The 21,705-nt window shown below is 33.9% G+C and overlaps 1 protein-coding gene and 1 pseudogene across 8 annotated transcripts; one reads left to right on the top strand and one right to left on the bottom strand.

Moving 5' to 3' along the window:
• The first annotated feature begins 475 nt into the window (after nt 1–475).
• LOC107937082 (putative serine/threonine-protein kinase-like protein CCR3) lies at nt 476–15,614 on the top strand (annotated as a pseudogene).
• A 1,048-nt stretch (nt 15,615–16,662) lies between these two features.
• LOC121202948 (DUF724 domain-containing protein 7) lies at nt 16,663–21,164 on the bottom strand. 8 transcript variants are annotated; one of them, XR_005914640.1, is made up of 4 exons: nt 20,618–21,164; nt 20,008–20,511; nt 19,146–19,283; nt 16,663–19,060 (listed from the first exon to the last, which is right to left on the bottom strand). XR_005914640.1 is itself a non-coding variant. In XM_041095536.1 (3 exons), the coding sequence occupies exons 1-3, from the start codon at nt 21,017–21,019 to the stop codon at nt 19,239–19,241; spliced, it is 951 nt and encodes a 316-aa protein (XP_040951470.1). In that variant the 5' UTR covers nt 21,020–21,164; the 3' UTR covers nt 16,663–19,238. The 8 variants fall into 8 exon arrangements, 4 of the variants coding, with proteins under 4 accessions (XP_040951470.1, XP_040951471.1, XP_040951469.1 ...); XR_005914639.1 differs by having other exon boundaries at nt 16,663–17,364; XR_005914641.1 differs by having other exon boundaries at nt 16,663–17,364; nt 20,362–20,511.
• Nucleotides 21,165–21,705: the final 541 nt, after the last annotated feature.

Raw genomic sequence — 21,705 nt, 5'->3', positions numbered from 1 at the left:
CCTTATAATTTAATTTATTAATATTTTATATACTGGTTAACTTCTTTGCTTGCTTAGTTGCTTCAATTATCTTCTGATTCTTGTCACTATGTATTTTGAAATTAAAAAATATATTAAATGTAAAAAAATGTGATTTTTTAATAAAAATTATTTGGAAGATAAAATGTGAAATTTATACCAACATAAAATTTTAACATGAATATTTTATGGCATCATCAATAATTTAATTTTAGCAAAAATTTATAAAGATTCAATATGATAAAACAATTCAATAATATAAATTAGTATAAAATGTGAAATTTAATTTAATAATATAAACAGTATATATAAATAAAATTATTATTATTTAGGTTTAGGATTTTTTTGGGGGGAAGTTTAGGGAGAAAATAAAAGGTTTTGGACGTTGATGGAGTAAAATTTTAAGGGGAAATAAATGGGAGTAGTAAAATTTTTGGAGTGAAATATTCGAAAAAAAATGGGGAGAGGGAAATGGGTTTGGGGTAAAGGGGGTGGGATGGGAGGGGAGCAAAAGTTATGGTGGGAAGTGGGAGGGAGTAAAAGTTTTAGGAGGAAAGTGAAGAGGTTTAGGAGTTTGGGGTAATAATGTAAATTATTATAGTTTGATATTTGGTTTATTTGAATTATTTGAATTTGAAAACCAAACTCGATTCGAACGTGAAATTCGAAAAAAATTCGAGTTGACTCGAATAACTTGATTCATTTAACTCAAAATTTGGAATTTTTTTTATTTTTTCGAGTCGAATCGAATTTTGCTCACACCTAGTCATCAATAGGGGACTGAATACAAATATCACCCTTCCACATGGCACGTATTTGTCATATGCCTTTACACGATTAGGAATTAGCACCCTCGAAGACTCCCCTATCATGTCTAATCAACATATTAGTTGTTGGGCACTTCACCATGTCAGCTATCACTATGATGCCAACTCTGGTGAGTGAATCAAGTGAGGTAATTCGATTGTTGATAATAATGATGATGAAGGTTGATATGAGAATGCGCGCGGACCAAGATCGAGTTGCCAAGTCACGAGAAACTCCTATGAAAGCTCTAGACGAATCAGATCTAAAATCAAAACAAAGAACAAGATTAAAAGCAAATCAGAATTGAATTGAAATTCCCCAAATTCAATTAAAAGAGCAGCAAGAAACAAAGAAATAGAGTAAGCGAATCAAACGGAATTGAAAGTATGGAAAGGATGCGAATCTGCCAAGGGATTGATTCGGCCAAGAATGCCCAATTTCCAGCAATCAATTGATTCCCAAATTGAAAGAGATCCAATCGGCCAAACCCTAGGAATTGGGGATTTTTGGGTTCGAATGGGTGCTGCCAATAGGAGAACAACTTAAACGATGAGATCTTGAGTTTAATCAATGCTGGAAAACAAACAAGAACAACAAAATATTAGATGAGAAATCGGCACAAGTATAAGCAAAGAAAAGTAAAGAAAGAAATCGAAAACAGCAAGAATTAAAGGATAAGTCCTAAAGATCCTTGAAATTCCGAAAGATTTCACAAATCTCTTCAAACGGCTCTAATCTCCCCTCCAAAGAATATCGATGGCAAGAATAAGGTTGAAGATGGCTCCCACAATCAAAAGATTGTTAAAACAACTTCTAAAGAAAACTCAAGAGAGAATTCTTGGAGAAAACCCCAAAGAAAATTCTGCACTCAACAAATCTGAAATTTGATAGAAAAAATAATAATAAGATGTCTTTACAAAGGGTGGCTGGCCAATGCTTATATAGGCCTCCAACAAATCCTAATCTCACAAGTAACTAATAAAAATTAAACCTAATTAATAAAATAACAAGGTAAATTCGGCCATGCACTTATATGGGCTGTTTTGGGCCGAATTTTACATGTAATGCTCCTAAAGATTAAAAAATTAAATTAAACAAGTAAGATGTTTACAAATTGGGCCCTTTGACATTTTGGCCTGATTTTCAACTAAGTATGAAGAAATTTCTTGATTGGGCTAAATTTTGGTTATTGGGCCTCGCCTTCAAGAATTTGGGCTCGTGATCTATCTCCTCCCAAAATTGGGTCGTTGACGCTCGTAATGGAGATCCAATGCGTTTTGGCTGCAAGATTTGGTTTCTTGGACCAAGATTTCCAAGATTTGAAATCTTGATTTTCTTGATTCTTGAAATCTCTTCGAACAGCAAAATTGGGCCAAGATTCGGTTTCTTGATTTTCTTGAAAACAAGAAAGTGAATCTTGATTTTCTTGTTCTCTCGTGTATGCATCTAAGGCCTTGCTAACAAGCTCTTGAATGGTCCCATTTAGTTTGGACCGCATTTTTCGGGCCTTTGATCTTGTTATTGGGCCTTGTGGCAATTTGAGCCCATCACATTCTTGAACTTGGATTGGGCCTTTATGACTCGTATCATTCCCCCCTTCCTCAAAAAGATTCGTCCTCGAATCTGGAAAATCAAATGGGGACAAGTCAGCCACATTAAAAGTAGAACTTACATTGTACTCACCAGGTAGATCAATTTTATAGGCATTATCGTTGATCCGCTCGAGTACTTGGAAAGGCCCATCGCCCCTTGGGTCCAACTTAGTCTTCCTTTTTGTAGGAAATCGTTCTTTCCTCAAATGGACCCAAACCCAATCTCCGGGTTCTAGTACAACCCGTTTGCGCCCCTTGTTTGCTTTGTTGGTGTTGGCGTCATTTGTTTTGGCTATTCGCTGTCTAGCCTTCTCATGTAAGGACTTCACCAACTCAGCTTTCTGTTCGCCATCTAAATTCATAACGTGTTCAAGAGGTAATGGCGCAAGATCAAGTACTGTTAGTGGGTTAAAACCATAAACAAGTTCAAATGGGGAATAACCAATTGTAGAATGAATTGATCTATTATATGTAAATTCAACGAATGGTAGGCATTCTTCCCAATTTCTAATGTTCTTTCCCACAACAGCTCGTAATAGAGTCCCTAAGATTCGATTAACTACTTCAGTTTGACCATCAGTTTGGGGGTGACATGTAGTAGAATAAAGCAATTTAGTACCAAGCTTACCCCACAATACCTTCCAAAAGTGGCTAAGGAATTTGACATCTCTATCAGAAATAATTGTTTTAGGGATGCCATGAAGTCTTACCACTTCTTTAAAGAATAAGTCTGCCACATGTGTAGCATCATCTGTTTTGTGACAAGGGATAAAATGTGACATCTTTGAAAACCTGTCAACAACAACAAATATACTATCTCTTCCTTTTTTTGTTCGAGGCAAACCTAAAATAAAATCCATGGATAAATCTACCCAAGGTGAAGTAGGAATCGGTAGAGGAGTGTAAAGGCCATGAGGCATTACCTTAGATTTTGCTTGTTTGCATGTAATGCACTTGGAACATACCTTTTCCACATCCTTCTTCATATGTGGCCAATGGAAGTGTTCTTGCAATATGTCTAGTGTTTTGGCCACTCCAAAATGTCCCATTAATCCCCCACTATGGGCTTCATGAATCAACAATTCTCTCATGGAACACTTTGGTATGCATAACTTGTTTAAACGAAAAAGCAAGCCATCTACAAGATAAAATTTTTCAAAAGCAGTATGTCCACAATTCTTATAGATATGGCTGAAATCAGTATCATCATCATATAACTCTTTAATATGTTCAAACCCTAAGACTTTAGCATTCAATGTAGTTATTAAAGTATATCGTCTAGACAAAGCATCTGCAACTACAACTACATTATCGTTACCTGTTTTATATTGAATCATATAAGGGAATGTTTCAATGAATTCTACCCATCGGGCATGTCTTTTACTCAACTTACCTTGTCCCTTTAACCATTTAAGAGACTCATGATCTGTATGTATGACAAACTCATTAGGCAGCAAATAATGTTGCCATACTTGAAGTGCACGAACTAATGCCAATAGTTCTTTGTCATAAGTCGAGTAATTTAACTGTGCACCGTTCAATTTCTCACTAAAATAAGCAATAGGTTGCTTATCTTGCATTAAAACAGCGCCGATTCCAATTCCTGAAGCATCACACTCAAGTTCAAAAGCTTTAGCAAAATCAGGTAATTTAAGCAAAGGAGCAGAACATAACTTAGCTTTTAGAGTCTGAAAAGCTTTTTCTTGGGTTTCACCCCATTTGAAACCCACTGATTTCTTTATAACTTCAGTCAATGGGGCAGCAATAGTAGAGAAATCTTTCCCAAATCGTCTATAAAAACTGGCTAAACCATGGAAAGATCTCACCTCAGTTACCGATTTAGGAGTCGGCCACTCCTTAATTGCCTTAACTTTGTCCTCGTCGACATGAATACCTTGAGCACTAACTATGAAACCTAAGAATATTAGTTTATCACAACAGAATGTGCATTTATCAAGGTTGGCAAATAATCTTTCAGTTCGTAGAATATCCAAAACGGTTCGAACATGGAAAACATGATCATCTAATGACTTTGAGTAAATTAAAATATCATCAAAGTAAACTACTACAAATTTGCCCAAATGTAGCCTCAAAACATGATTCATTAATCTCATAAATGTACTAGGTGCATTAGTATGGCCGAAAGGCATAACTAACCATTCATACAATCCAAATTTTGTTTTAAAAGCTGTTTTCCATTCATCCCCTTCCCTCATTCGAATTTGATGATAACCGCTTTTTAAATCAATTTTTGTAAATATTATTGAACCATATAATTCATCAAGCATATCATCAAGTCTAGGGATTGGGTGTCGATACTTTACCGTTATCTTGTTGATTGGGAGATAATCAACACACATACGAAACGTACCATCTTTCTTTGGCACCAATAAGACAGGAACATCACAAGGACTTAGGCTCTCACGAATGTACCCTTTGTCTAGTAATTCCTCCACTTGCCTTTGCAATTCCTTTGTCTCCTCGAGATTGCATCTATAGGCTGGTCGATTTGGGATTGAAGCTCCAGGTACTAAGTCAATTTGATGTTCTATCCCTCGTAAAGGTGGTAAACCTTTAGGGGCCTCACTAAAAACATCCTCATAATCCTGCAAAAGAGATTGAAACATACTAGGCAGATTTTCGTTAATGTTAGATAAAGATAAATAATTTTGCCTAAACCTCACAAGGATACAAGGCTGTTTATTAAGTAGGGCTCTCTTCACATCTTTTTTTGTTGCCAAAAGATTTTTTCCGCTCATTTTACCACTAGAGGGTTCACTCACCTTTGGGCTTTTTAAATTTTGACTTTTTCCACTACTATTAGCCTCTTTTCTCTCTGTCTTTTGAACTTGCTCTTTCTCCCTTACCCCCTCACAAAATTTTATCATCCTCAATTGATCTTTATATACATCAGTAGGATTTAAAGGAGAAAAAGTGAATTTCTTACCTTTAAATACAAGGGAGTATCGATTAAGTTTACCTTGGTGTGTAACATCACGATCAAATTGCCAAGGTCGTCCAAGGAGCAAGTGTGCCGCATGTATTGGGACTACATCACACCATACTTCATCCTCATAATTGCCGAGTTTAAAAGTGACCAAGGACTGTTTCGTAACTTTAACTTCGGAACATTCATTAAGCCACTGAAGGTGATATGGCTTAGGGTGTTTGGTGCAAAGTAACTTTAAAGAATCAACCAAATAGCTACTCACCACATTTGAGCAACTACCACTATCAATAATGAGTGAACATAAGTTACCTTTAATAAAACACCGAGAATGGAAAATATTGGCCCTTTGGCTATCATCATCTTTCATCTGAATGTTAAGGGTTCGACGAACTACAAGGCATTGAAAATTAGCAAAGTCCCCTTCCTTTGGTGGTTCGACCAACTCGTCGCCATTATCACTGTCATCCACAAGTTCTGGCATATCTGGATCTGTATTATCAGAGTCGGAAGTGTACTCACCGTTATCTTTTAGAAGAAGTAATCTCGTGTTAGGGCATTCTCTACTATAATGACCACGCCCTTTGCACTTAAAGCATTCAATCTCACGAGTCCTCTTCGCACTCGAATCACCTAAATTGGGCTGCTTAGAAGGTGTTTGCGTTTTAGCAGGAGCCCCTTTTTTCCAATCTCGATAATATTGTGAAGTAGAGAAGGACCCAAACCTTTGTTCCTTTAATTGTTGCTCGATCTCAATGGCTTTGTGAACTGCTTCTTCCAAATCAATGTAAGTTTGTAGCCTCAATGTATTAGCTATCGGCCTGTTCAAACCATCAATGAATCGAACCATAGTTTTTTCTTCATCTTCCTCCACATTAGCTTTCTGAATGAGCATCTCCATCTCTTTAAAATATTCATCCACCGTCCTACTACCTTGGATAAGTCTTCTCAACTTTGTTTTAATTTCTCTATAGTAGTGAGGTGGAATAAACCTTTTACGCATAATCTGTTTCAACTCATCCCATGTCGAAATCTCACCTTCATAATTCCGATGGCGGTTTACCCCAAGTTGAGTCCACCAACTTAATGCATAATCAGAAAATTCCAGTGTTGCTAACGCTACCTTTTCATCATCCAGACATTTATAATACCGAAACATGAGTTCAATCTTAGATTCCCATTCACAATAAGCGTCAGGATCATTCTTACCACAAAATTAGGGAATTGTGAATTTCGGTTTTGCCAAAGAAGGTTGTCCACGATCATGAAAATCATCATCCATTCTAGGGACACGTCGAGGGCCGCGCCTATGGGGCTGGTTATTCCTATCTTCCCTGATTGGATCTCGATATTGAAGTTCTTGATTCATTCGTACCTCATTCAAAGTAGTATTCAATGCTTGAAGGGTAGCATTTATTTGTGTGATTGCAGCAGCGTGTCCTTCTAACTGTTGTTGGACTTCCATAAGTGTATCATTATGGTCATCTTTAGACATCTTCCAAAAAAGCTGCAAAAATAAACACTCAACACTCAAAAATAAAAGTTAGTAAACCTCACCGTTAGTCACTCAAAAAGAAAATTCAAATTCTCAATGAGGTAGAATTCAATCTTGTGAGTTCTTTATCAGAGTTTATATCAACCAATTAGAGAGTATGAACCAAACTACCAAAGAATCCTAATTTGCATTAGGATGCCAAAAACTGACGAGACACCAATTGATTCGTGTTGCACCGAGGAAGAAGTTGTGCACACGTGTAAATCCTACTAACACAAGAAACAAGAAGGTGTTAGATAACGTAACAGAAGAATAAAAAGCAAACAAATGAAAACCTACAGCTAAGAATCAATAAAAATTGCTAAAACCAGAAAACCCGAAAAAACTGCGGAGTAACTTGACAACTTCGTTCTAGGTGTTCCTGATCTCAAAAAATCACGAAATTAAATCTGGAATGTCCTTAAATATTGAATTTTTGATCTGGAAATTTTGGGCACAAAATTCAACCCGCTGAATCTTTTTTTAATTTTTTATTGAATTTCGTATTTTTTGATTTTTTTGACTTTTTTGACTGATTGTTTTGCGGGAATAATTTTTTTATATTCAATCACAGTGCCACAAATATGTATGTAAAATTTCAGATCAATCGGACAACGTTTACCCACCCAAATGAATTTTTTTTGAACAATTTTTCTGGGTAAAACTGCTGTTTGTGCTTTAAAAAATAGAGACCAGTTTAGAAATCAACCAAGAATGCCCAAAACGCCCAAAATCTGATACCAAATGATATGAGAATGCGCGTGGACCAAGATCGAGTTGCCAAGTCACGAGAAACTCCTATGAAAGCTCTAGACGAATCAGATCTGAAATCAAAACAAAGAACAAGATTAAAAGCAAATCAGAATTGAATTGAAGTTCCCCAAATTCAATTAAAAGAGCAGCAAGAAACAAAGAAATAGAATAAGCGAATCAAACGGAATTGAAAGTATGGAAAGGATGCGAATCTGCCAAGGGATTGATTCGGCCAAGAATGCCCAATTTCCAGCAATCAATTGATTCCCAAATTGAAAGAGATCCAATCGGCCAAACCCTAGGAATTGGGGATTTTTGGGTTCGAATGGGTGCTGCCAATAGGAGAACAACTTAAACGATGAGATCTTGAGTTTAATCAATGCTGGAAAACAAACAAGAACAACAAAATATTAGATGAGAAATCGGCACAAGTATAAGCAAAGAAAAGTAAAGAAAGAAATCGAAAACAGCAAGAATTAAAGGATAAGTCCTAAAGATCCTTGAAATCCCGAAAGATTTCACAAATCTCTTCAAACGGCTCTAATCTCCCCTCCAAAGAATATCGATGGCAAGAAGAAGGTTGAAGATGGCTCCCACAATCAAAAGATTGTTAAAACAACTTCTAAAGAAAACTCAAGAGAGAATTCTTGGAGAAAACCCCAAAGAAAATTCTGCACTCAACAAATCTGAAATTTGATAGAAAAAATAATAATAAGATGTCTTTACAAAGGGTGGCTGGCCAATGCTTATATAGGCCTCCAACAAATCCTAATCTCACAAGTAACTAATAAAAATTAAACCTAATTAATAAAATAACAAGGTAAATTCGGCCATGCACTTATATGGGCTGTTTTGGGCCGAATTTTACATGTAATGCTCCTAAAGATTAAAAAATTAAATTAAACAAGTAAGATGTTTACAAATTGGGCCCTTTGACATTTTGGCCTGATTTTCAACTAAGTATGAAGAAATTTCTTGATTGGGCTAAATTTTGGTTATTGGGCCTCGCCTTCAAGAATTTGGGCTCGTGATCCATCTCCTACCAAAATTGGGTCGTTGACGCTCGTAATGGAGATCCAATGCGTTTTGGCTGCAAGATTTGGTTTCTTGGACCAAGATTTCCAAGATTTGAAATCTTGATTTTCTTGATTCTTGAAATCTCTTCGAACAGCAAAATTGGGCCAAGATTCGGTTTCTTGATTTTCTTGAAAACAAGAAAGTGAATCTTGATTTTCTTGTTCTCTCGTGTATGCATCTAAGGCCTTGCTAACAAGCTCTTGAATGGTCCCATTTAGTTTGGACCGCATTTTTCGGGCCTTTGATCTTGTTATTGGGCCTTGTGGCAATTTGAGCCCATCACGTTCTTGAACTTGGATTGGGCCTTTATGTCTCGTATCAAAGGTGCGTTTGAACATGTTCCTTCACCTGAACATGCTTCTCCACTGGCTTATTCTTCACATGTTACTCAACCCTCTTCTGAGGTTAATAATGCTATTCATGATGTTATTCATTCATTGAGCAATGATATTCGAGGTCTTCAGAAAGATGTTAACACTCGCCTATCGGCTTTTGGAGGCACAAATGGCATCTCTCTTAGCTCGCTTCCTTTCAACTCCTCCTTTTTCTCCTAGTGACGATTAGAGTAGATTAAAGTCATTAATTTCATTAATTTCATACTCATAACATTTGCACCTAGTTTCTTTACTATTTACCTCTGTCTATATCAAATTGCACTTTATTGCTTTATTGGTATTTTTAGATACATTGATTTTTAGTTCTTCATCCATTCACTTTTCTATATCTATTGTGATATACTAACATCTTTTCTCCTTGAGCTTTATTTGTCTTTGGATATAACAAAAAGGGGTAGAAGAAAAGGTAAATTGATTAATTATTTGTTATGCAATTGTTTATGCTAACTATTGCAAATAGGCAAATTTTGTGACCAATTTGCTTTAAAGTAAAAATGAATGCCATATTGTTTGTCAAATTTTATTTTGGCCTTATATTCAAAATGACTTCTATTAAGGGGAGCAAATTATTTAAAAAAAAATTTACCAAATGTTTTGTTTTCTAAAAAAGGGGGAGATTGTTAAATCAAGTTTTATTTGATAAAATGTTTTGATATAACGAATTGAAGTGTTTTTGAATAAAAGTTAAAATTGAATAAAATAAACAAAATGATATGTTTAAAATTGAAGTCTAAAGAGATGAAAATTTTGAAAATCTATTTTGAACTCTTATAAAATTTTTGAAATAATTTTAAAATAAAGTTAAAATAATTTTGATTAAGTAAGAAAGTGTTTTATCATTTTATCAAGTCAAAATAATTTTCAAACAAGTCAAAATTGCTCTAGGCTAAAAAGTATCGATACCTTTTTGGCCTAGTATTGATATTTTATGAATTATTGATACCATTCTTAAAAGCGATACCAAAATGACATTCTATTTTTCACAAACCCAATTAAGTATCATTAACTTTTGGTAAAGTATCGATATTTTCAGAAATATCATACCCCATCTTAAAAACGGTACCAAAATAGCATTCTATTTTTCATAAAACTTACAAAATATCAATACGGTATCAATACCATTTTATAAGTATCGATAAAAATTGTTTTGGTATCGATAACAAATCTCCAACGCTCACTGAATTTAGCGTTTATTGCAAAAATTATTGATAGCCTTTTATATGGTATCGATACTCTATGTTGCAGGTGTATTAAATGCTCTAGTTTTTACATCCCAATGACTCTATTCATGACACCAATAACCTCAACGATTGGAAACCAATTAGGGGGAAAATACCAACTTCTAAAGTTCCTATAACAACAAGAAAGCACTTTCAAGCTAAAATCATCAATCAAACAACCTTTGAGCTTACTATTTTCATATTCTTCTTGTGAGCTTTACTTTATTTTTTTGCTCAAGTGTATTTGATTATATTTGAGCTTAATTTGCAAATACTTTGATCTTGTTAGGATTATTTCTTTGTTTGCTTGTTTGTATTTCCTTGAAAGGGTTTGTGTCTTAAGATTTGTGGTAGAAATCTTAAGGGAGTTGTAAGGTTAAACCATTTCCTCAAAGGTTATCAAATTAGTGAATTTGTGAAAATCTTTAGTTGTAGAAAGGTAAGATAGTGGAGTAAGCAATTGGGGCCGAACCACTTTAAATTTTCATGTTCATCTTCCAATTTTCTTTCTAGCTTTCTCAAAAAAATCTATAAGCTAATTCACACCCTCTATTAGCAATTTCAGTTTGATTTATCGAACTAATAAAGATGATGATAGAACTAAGCATAGAAATGAATTTTCTACAAAATTTAACAAAAGAACAACTTGGATAATGGAGAAATCTTGATGAAAAGTGAGAAAATATGAGAAAATGAGAAGAGAAAAACTCTTTCTTCTTTCCATGGAGGGGACGCACAACAAGGGGAAAATATGAAAGCTTTTCATCTTTTCTGTCTTTTATTCGTTCTTTTATTACCAAAAAGTGAACACAAAATTTAGAGGCTCACATTTTTCCATGCCTTAAAACTTTCAAATCTATGACCATAAATAAATCTCACCTCTACCCATATAAAGTAAATTAAAAAATTATCATTATAATATTCATGAGTCCCATAATATTTTTTAATGGAGAATTTGTACTTTTAGTCCCTTTTCTCCTATCGATTCACTCAATTATTACCAACATGGCACTTATTACTCTACTTCTCACGTAACATTATAAATGTCTATAATAATATTTAATCATGTTAAAAATTGCATAACTCTTTCTTGACCAAAACAAAATATTTTCAATTTAGTCTCTATTTTTTTGTTTTATTCAATTTATCCAAAGCTCATTTTTGTTGATACTAATACATACCCCATGTCATCTTCATATCAACAAATCATTATCAAGCTATTATTTCTAATACTTTTCCAACTTTACAATTTAGTCTTTATCCACATTTCCATATCCAAATTTTACTTCATTAATTTCCAATAATAAATCATTATAATTCTTGAAAAAATTCTCTTTATTAAATTTTTTCAAAAATTTACTTAGCAGTTTTTAGAGCAATGCCATTTATTGTATAAAAAAATTTAAGATGTTACAGTAATAGTATTCATCTAATTATAGTTAACTATGATAAACAACTTGACAACAAATCAATTAGTAAATTCAATTTCGATTTTGAACCAAATAATAGTATATGAATTAATAGTTTTAAAATATATCATAGCCTTGTGTGATTGTATATCACACACTATAATAGCAATACATAATATATTAGTTATTATACATTATTGTTTATGATTATATTAGTTGAAATATGTTCCATATTACTATACAATTTGTACTTTTTAAAGTTGCTTCTATTATATTCTATAATATTAATCATATAATATAATATATAATATATCTATTCATCCGTTCTAATTAGATATTAAAATTGACTTAACCGACCAAATCAAACCTATTATTAATTAAAATTTACAAATTTCAGTTGCTACTTTTATATTATTGTAGGTATAAGTATAATTATAGCATTAAAAATATTTTATCCTATATTAATGTTTCTAAAATTTTTATTTCACTTCATAATTTTATATATATTCTCTTTTGCTATTAATAGTATTAATATAAATGTAATACTTATCAATATATTTTCATAAAATAAATAATGATCATTTATTTATATTTTTTTATTTTAAGTAATATCATAAAATTATAAATACGAATTTAAGGCTCTATTTGTTTGCCAGTAAAATATTTTCCAGAAAAGCTTTTCGGCCTTTTCCAGTGTTTGTTAGGAAAATGTCTTACCCTTTTTATTTTACATTTTCACGAAAAGAAGCCAACAACGATTCTCAACACCCCGATCATCCCTTTCCCTTTCTTTTCCCCTTCCCCCATCCTTACACCCTGATCTTCTGCTTGCCGTCAGCCAACAATGATTCTCAACACCAGACGACAGCGTTCATCTTTGATTTTTCCCATCTTCGCCTTTCGTTGTCAAAATCTGCATTGCACCACCAGTCAGCGACAACGTTCATCTTCCTCTCTCGAAGATAAGAATGAAAAAAAATTGATATGGGGAAAGGGCTGTTTATTTTTGTACTTATTAGGGAAGGCCTGTGATTTATTCCAGAAAATTGATATGAAAAAGAGAGAGAGATATGGAGAAAGATTTGAGTTTGAATCTAACCTTAACAATTTACCGATTAATGGTAGAGACACTGTTATTTCTTGCTTCTGATGACTTATATCAGCAGCCAAAACTTTTTCTAATATAGATAAAAAACAGTGTAAATTTTTCTAATTTTTTTAATATAGTGTAAATTTTTCTAAATGATGTGAAGATTATGCTACCCTCCACTTCCAGTGGTTACGTCGCGGTCCTCTCCGTTGAGAAGAGGGTTATTGGCTTTTGTCATATTTGGTGTTTGTTGTGGTAGAAAGAAAGTACATAACTCAGTTCAACCAAGAATCACAAGAGTTGGTTCTAATGGTGGTCCAGGATCAAACAACAGTTCTTTATCAAGGTCATTTACTATTAGACGCTATAGCTCAAGAGCAATGAAACGTCAAAGAAGTGGAACATCAATCAAACATGCTAATAGAGCTGAAGAATTCACCTTATCTGAACTTGCTGCTGCCACAAATGATTTCTCACCCGAAAACAAGATCAGTGCCGGGAGTTTCGGTATCATTTACAAAGGTAAGTTATGGGATGGTCGCAAGGTAGCCATTAAACGAGGCGAAACAGGTCAAAAAATCAAGAAATTCCAAGAGAAAGAGACTGCATTTGAATCAGAATTGGCATTTTTATCAAGGCTTCATCATAAACATTTGGTTAGGCTTGTTGGGTATTGTGATGAAAAAGATCAAAGGCTTTTGGTTTATGAATACACGAAGAATGGTGCTGTTCATGATCATTTACATGATAAGAACAATGTTGTGAAAACTAGTAGTTTGATCAATTCTTGGAAAATGAGGATCAAAATCGCTTTGGATGCAGCTCGAGGGATCAAATATCTTCACAACTATGCAGTTCCACCTATAATCCATAGAGATATAAAGTCATCCAACATCTTACTTGATATGAATTGGACAGCAAGAGTTTCAGATTTCAGACATTCACTCATGGATCCAGAATCCGACCAAAATTACAAGCCGATGAAGGCCGTGGGAACAGTCGGTTACATAGACCCCGAGTACTATGGCTTAAATGTATTAACAACAAAGAGTGATGTTTATGGACTTGGAGTGGTAATGCTAGAACTACTTACAGGAAAGAGAGCTATATTCAAGAATGATGACAATGGTGGCACCCCAATAAGCTTAGTGGATTATGCAGTGCCTGCAATTATGGCAGGTGAATTGGTTAAGGTTTTGGACTAGGGGTGAGCATTCGATCGAATCGAATTGAATCGAAAATTTTCAAGTTAATCGAGTTTTCGAATCTCATTTTATCATCCTAACTTTATTTGAAGTTTTCTCGAATCAAGTCGAGTGAGGTGGAATTCGAATCGAATCGAATATATTTGTTCGAGTTAAATTTTAAAAAATAATTTTGGGTCCTTGTAACCACTGTCACCCATCGTAATAAAAATTGTCCACCTTAATCAATTTTTTATTAATTTTCATCACCTCATAATTTATTTATTAATTTTTTATATACCGGTTAGCTTCTTTGCTTACTTAGTTGTTTCAATTATTTCAGATTCTTGTCACTATGTATTTTGGAATTAAAAAAATATATTAAATGTAAAAATATAATTTTTTTAATAAAAGTTATTTTAAAAATAAAATGTGAAATTGATACCAATATAAAATTTTAACACGAATATTTTATTGCATAATTAATAATTCAATTTTAATATAAATATTCAATATGACTAAACAATTCAATAATATAAATAATATAAAATGTGAAATTTAATTTAATAATATAAATAGTAGATATAAATAAAATTATTACTATTTATGTTTAGTGATTTTTTTTGGATAATTTTGATTTTTTATTTGAGAGTAAAGGGTGAGATGTAAAAGTTTAGGGGGAGAATAAAAAGGTTTGGAAAATAAAAGTTTGAGGGAAAGTAAATAGGGGGAGTAAAAATTTAGAGGAAAATATTAAAAAAAAATTGGAGGGGGGAGGGTTTGGGGTAGATGAGAGGTGGGATGGGAATAGAATAAAAGTTTTAGGGGAAAAGTGGGAGGGAGTAAAAATTTTGGGGGAAAATAAAAAGTTTTGAGGGTTTTTGGAGTAAAATTTTGAGAAAAAGTAAATGGGAGAGTAAAATTTTGATGGGAAATGGATTTTGGGTAGATTAGGGGTAAGGGAGGAGAGTAAAAGTTTTGGGGGGAAAGTGGGAAGGAATAAAAGTTTTGAGGGAAAAGTAAAAAAGTTTGAAAGTTTGGGATAAAAATGTAAAATATTATAGTTTGATATTCGAATTATTCGAGTTATTCGAATTCGATAACTCAACTCGATTTGAACTCGAAATTTGAAAAAAAATTCAAGTTGATTCGAATAACTCGATTCGTTTAACTCGAAATTCGAATTTTTTTTTCAATTTTTCGAGTCAAATCGAGTTTTGCTCACCCCTATTTTGGACCAAAGGGTTGGACCACCAGAGCTTAATGAAACTGATGGCATATATTGCAATGCATTGTGTGAATTGTGAAGGTAAAGAAAGACCAATAATTGGTGACATTGTTTCTAATTTGGAAAGGGCATTCAATGTTGGTGACGGTAGCCATGGCAGCATCTCTAGTAGTGCGTTTTCATTTGTTTCAGATTGAAAATTTTTCCTCCTTTTTTTGTTTTTCTATCAATGATTTATCTAGATATACATCATTTTGTGGTGTAAAGATTTTTCATTTTTTTAAGGATTTTGTGAACATTGAAAGCAAAGGATAAGAGATTAGATGGTTTAATCTTGTTATTGTTTTGGATTCAACTTTGACCATTTGGGTCCACTTCACACTGAAAAGCTAAAAGGAACAAGACTTTGATTTCAATTTCTTGAATAGGCTAATATAACTTAATTTGATTTATTTATTTATTGCAATATATGTAAAAATAATTTAAAATATAAATTTATTAATATATATAAATTTATTAGTATATGTAAAAATAACTTTTCCGAAAAATATTGTCAAGAAATCTGCCAAACAACAGAAAATATTTTATACAAATTCATCTAAACACCAGAAAAATAAATCATTAACAGAAAAGTAAATCATCTTCCCAAAATCATTTTTAGAAAATATTTTACTGACAAACAAACGGAACCTAAATTTTTTGGGCTCTACATCGAATTTATTTCAAGCTCGAACTTGAATTCTTACGGACTTAAGTTTTCTCATGCTCAAGTTCTATCAAGCTCGGATTTTCACGACCTTAAATTTTTTTGAGCTGAGATTTGTTGCAAGCTCGAGCTCTCATGGGCCCTAATGGTTACGACTTGAATTGGCTCAAGCTGAGCTTTCGGGCTTAAGCCAGTTCTGCCAGCTAATTCTGAGAAAGCATCAAGGATATTTCTAAACATTGAATTTATCTAGTGCCGGAATAATGCAAATATGACATCCGCATCCATCATCATGAGATGATATAGAGCAGTTTGACATGCATAAAACTGCAAATATAGCATCCATTAACCAGCTAGCATCACATCGCAATTCACAGTTCACAATATCATATCTAGTGAATCAGAAAAAATGTATTTCTTTCGGTTTTGAGAGAAGGGGGAAAATGAGAGGGGGGGGGGGCTTAAAGGATTTTGAAACGGAAACGGTAGGTCTCAAATTGATTCAAGGAAATCTGTTACAGCAACTAAAGAAGATATTCAGATAATTGCATTTTAATGTTTCCTCAACTCTCACTAAACAAAATTAGATTCAAGCTAAGATTTAAGTGGATCAACAATATGCCACATCTACTAAAGGTGCAAATGAAAAGGGAAAAAAATTGCATAAAGAACGAAGGCCTCAATTATAAAGACAGCAAAAGAAACTATAAAAGCAATTACTTAATTGGAGTAAAACATAACACTACCCATGGTATCATCAATTCTATTAAAGGAAGAAGGGCATACATCTTTCACGAAGCATATTCTTTGGGGAAACAAACGCAAGTACACAAAGGAAGCCGAAGTACTATCCTTTGAACACCATTACTACCTTCCTCAAGCACCCTCTTCTTTTGCGCACCACATCCGAGAAGCCAAGTAAAGATCTTTTCCTCCTCAGTGGCCCAGTGGGATTTGATAATCATGAGGTAGAAAACAATAATTAAGGCAAGAATCAATTACATCTAATGAAGAGAAATATTAAAACTATCCTTCAAAAAACAAGAATCAAAAGGATTTACCTTCCAACTAGAATCCTATTGCCATCTTCCCAAGATTGTAAAACAGGCAGTCGAGATTGATGTGCTTAGTTTGCTACTTGATCCAAGAATCCTAACAGAAAACTTGTCCAACACCTATACAGCACCACCATAAACCCAATTAGTGTTCCCATTTATAGGAGGGCAACAAGGCCTGTCGCTTTACTAGGGGCTCTCCCCATAGCTGATGCCTCTTCAGTGTTCAGAAACCGAGACCAACTGCATTTCACGCCATACATGTATGGCCATCACCAGAGATAATCTCAACAGAATGCCAAGCACCGGTTGGAATCTCCTCAGTCAATACCTCAACTTTGCTACCTTTCTGAATCTCGTTATCAATGAATCAGATTTGAATCCAAGAGAAAAAAAGGTACATTAGGGAAATTGTCGTTGAAAATGGAAAATTTTATGATAGTTCACTTTTCCATAAGCCAATGATGAAATCTTCAAAAAAAAAAATTCAATTTGAAGGGTTTTTTTTTTCGCAATATGAACCTGAACCGGAAAATATTTACATAAATATATAAAACATAAAATCCACCCATGTTAAAATACAGATGAACAAAATGTCCAAAATAATGTAAAACCCTAACCCCCAATTGCAGCACATGTAAAGCAGTAACTGACACTTACCAATTGAAAAGAACCTGCCTAGAATCAAAGGATATAACAATCTTTTCACATCAAACATCAGCCCATACAAGTCTTTCGAAGACTTGCCACGGTACATGATTAGGGAAAAAAGACAATGTCACTGACAGCATGAATTCTCATTCATAGTACATGACATAAACTGAACCACTTATTTCAGTCCATGGCTGCATTCAGAAGTGAATAAGAACCTGATATATGATTATAGAAACAGACACTTATTACAGTCCAATGCTCAGACCGTGTACATGATCACAGGAAAAGTCCATGTTATCCATAACATAGATTCACACCACTGTACATTATTAGGGGTTAAAGTACTAACGAATAAGTGACCAGAAAATAGGTTTAAGATGTGCGGCAGCCGGTTTTTGGTTCAATTAGTCCAACCACTTCCGGCCAATGTTAACTGAAAATAGATTTACACATAACATGTATTATATTAATGTTGAATCAATATTAAATGTAGTCTAACTTTTAAAAGTACATTTGGATGGTGGTTAAAATAGAACCAAGAGTTGAGTCAAAATCCCATCAATTATAATAATAAAACCTAAAAGCAACCAGTTTAATATTTCTTGATCAGTTCATGGTTAAATGCCAGTTGTTGGACCAAACAAGTCACCAATTACCAGTTCAACCATCCAGTTTGGTTCTTCATTCATTGATGCTACAAGGATTTTTTTCATGCAAATAGAACCAAGAGTTGAGTCATTATAATTAAAACCTAAAAGCGATTAAATTATAATTTATTCTTTACCAGTTAAATGCCACTTATTGGACCAAACGAGTCACCAATTACCAGTTCAACCACACAGTTTGGTTCTTTATTCATTGATGCTAAAACAAGGATTTTTCATGCAAATTTCACTAAGATTGAAAACAAATAATACCATGCAAGGACAAAATAACTCCTACATCACATGGGAAGATTTTTGAACCTGGTGTCCCGAATGGATATACATGCATCCATCTAACAAAATCAAGCAACCACCTATGAAGTTAGAACAGCTTTTGATCAAATGTCATAAATCATCATTTACGAACTTGTTTACATTGAGAAAGTAATAATGAAGCCTGAAAAAGGCCAAAGTTGATTTTTTTAGAGTCAAGAGATGATCACATATTCTGGTCAATACTCGAGCATTTAAGGTTATTAGTCTTTTGCACAAAAGAGGGGAGGGAGAGTGTCATTAATCATCCTACTTAAAACGTTCATTATTATACATATATTCTGGAGACGCAAAAGCTTTCCAACTATTATAGTTGTCCTTTTCTTAAGATTATGTATTTTTTTTTCCGTATTATGTATTTTTCTTTCCAGACATGTCACTGCAATATCAATTTACATAGTAACTGTAGGGCATCTGCAATGAGGAAGACAATGACCTATAACAATACTGCCATATGTAAAGTCAAAATTTGAAAAATAATTTTAGAAATGATTCATACCAACAGCAGGGCATAAGAGTTTGTTTAGGAATAAACCATGGCTGTTGCCCCTTGGTCAACTGCTAGAGATGACAAACTCAACCAATCATGGCTTTAGAAGCAAGGTATGGATGCCTCCAACATTGGCCATGAGATATTCTGAGAAAGCATCAAGATATTTCTCAACATTAATTCCATATACTGCCGAAATAATGCATGTATAACATTTGTATCCATCATCATGAGATGAAATAGAACAGTTTCACATGAATAAAACTGCAAATATACAAAATACCAGCTAGACTCCATAAACCAGCCTATAACACATCAGAATTCACAATACCCTACCTAGTGAATCAAGAAAACGGTCTGTCTTTTCGTTTTTTCTTCTTTTTCTCTTTGGGGAGGGGTGTGTGTAAAGGACATGCATTTAAAACAGTATGTACTCAAATTCATTTAGGGAATCCTTTACACCAATAAAAGAATATAATTAATGTAATTCAAAATCTTTGCATATTAATGTTTCTCAACAGTTTCACTAAGGCAAATTATATTTTCCTGTGCTGAAATTTAAGTGCATGAACAATATGTCACATCTACAAAAGATTATAATGAAAAGAAAGGAAAAAATTTACATAAAGAAAAAAGCTTCAATCATGTAGGTAGGAGAAAAAACTATTAAAGCAATTACAAAATTGAAAAGTATCTTTACAATTATCTGCACCATTGGAGCAAACATAACACCAAGACTACCATGTATGAAAGGAATTCTTCCAATCTAGAAACAGCTAATAAAAAGCCTATTATTGTTATCTCTCAACTTTCTTAGCTCCATCAAATGTTCATCATTTGAAATATTAAGAGTAAGGCGTAAATTTGTCACCTTTTCTTCTTCATCCCAAGTCAAAGGCCCAGAAGCATGCAATGCCCCTAGAGCTTTCTGATAGGCATGTAGTTCAGACCTATGGAAGTCATACCCCAATTCCACACTAGTGGAAACATAACTTCCTTCTTCTTGACAACTCACTTCAGGTTTAGAGTCAGCATCACTTCGACAATCCTCCTCTAAGTTTTCACAAGCGCTAGTTACAAAATTAGACAAATTAAGACCGTAAGTCCCTAAACCACTACAACTACCAACAGAGGAGGCACAACTCAGGGTATCATCAATTCTATTAAAGGAAGAAGGCATACATCTTTCACCCAGCATATTATTTGGGGAATCAAATCCATCTACCTTTTCAGAGGCAGGCGAAGGAAGCCGAATTATTATTCTTTGAACACCATTACTACCTTCCTCCAACACCCTCTTCTTTTGCGCACCAATATATGAGAAGCCAAGCGAAGATCTTTTCCTTTTCTGCGGCCCAGTGGAATTTGATGAACCCTGAAGTAGAAAATAATAATTAAGGTAAGAATCAGTTAACGTATAACAAAAAAAATGAAGAGAAATATTAAAATTATCGTTTAGAAAAAGAATCGAAAGGATTTACCTTTCCAACGAGGAACCAATTGCCATCTTCCCAAGACTGCCGAATACGCAATCGAGATTGATGCGCTTTGAGTTCGCTACTCGACCCAAGAATCCTAACGGAAAAGTTGTTTCCACCAAGAACCTTAACAATCACCGCCGGTTTCCAGGATAAGTCATCGAACACCTCTACGATATCACCAGAAGCACAATTATTTTTCCCGTTCATAGGAGGAGGGCAAGGCCTAATCGCTTTCCTAGAGACTCTTTCCACCGCTGCCGCCTCGCCAGTGATCGGAAACCAACCGTACTTCACACTATACGTATGGCCGTTGCCCGAGATAATCTCAGCACAACGCCATGCGCCGGTTGGAACCTCCTCCTTGGTCAATACCTCAACTTTGCTACCTTTCTTGAATCTCATGATGATAATCAGATTTGAATCGATGAAAAAAAAAACGAAAATGGAATTGTTGAAGGGAAAATATTGTGGAAACTGGAAAATGGAAAATTTTAGGAATAAGGCGTTGAAATGGGAATTAAATAAGGGGGGTAGGGATTTCTTAGATGGATTAGAAAAAGTTGTTGATGATCGAACGGTTAAATGAGCGAGGGAAATGATCTGACGGTGAGGACGAGAGTGGATTGGGCGTTAGGTTAGGCGGTTAAGAGTACTAAAGAAGGAAGAAGTTTCCTTGCCGGTTCGGTTACATCAAAGAATTACTTTAAAACCAAAATATTATTATTGGACTTGAACTGCCTTTTCTTTTATTTGGTTTTTGACCTCCTTTAATCAATATTAGTTATTAAGTTTACCAAGTCAAAATTGTCTACATTTGAAAAATAAAATTTCTCCCCCAAGAAATTTAGATTAATTATTTAAAAACTAAAATAGTAAAATTAAATAACAAAAACTTAATATTTAATTTTTTAATGAGTTTAATAATTTGTCTTTCTTGTAAAGAATGTTGACTATCCGAAGGCATCAAGCTCAATGAATGTTTTAAAAGAGTTCTTATACCCTTATTTAGTTTTGAACTGAAGAAAAACCTCTCGATCCTACTCTCCAAATCTTATTAACTCTACAACACTAATGGATCATTGAGGTAA

Source organism: Gossypium hirsutum, chromosome D06 (assembly GCF_007990345.1).
Source record: "Gossypium hirsutum isolate 1008001.06 chromosome D06, Gossypium_hirsutum_v2.1, whole genome shotgun sequence".
NCBI lineage: Eukaryota > Viridiplantae > Streptophyta > Magnoliopsida > Malvales > Malvaceae > Gossypium > Gossypium hirsutum.
The sequence above is the reverse complement of the archived record's forward strand: the minus strand, read 5'-3'. Positions and strand labels throughout refer to the sequence as shown.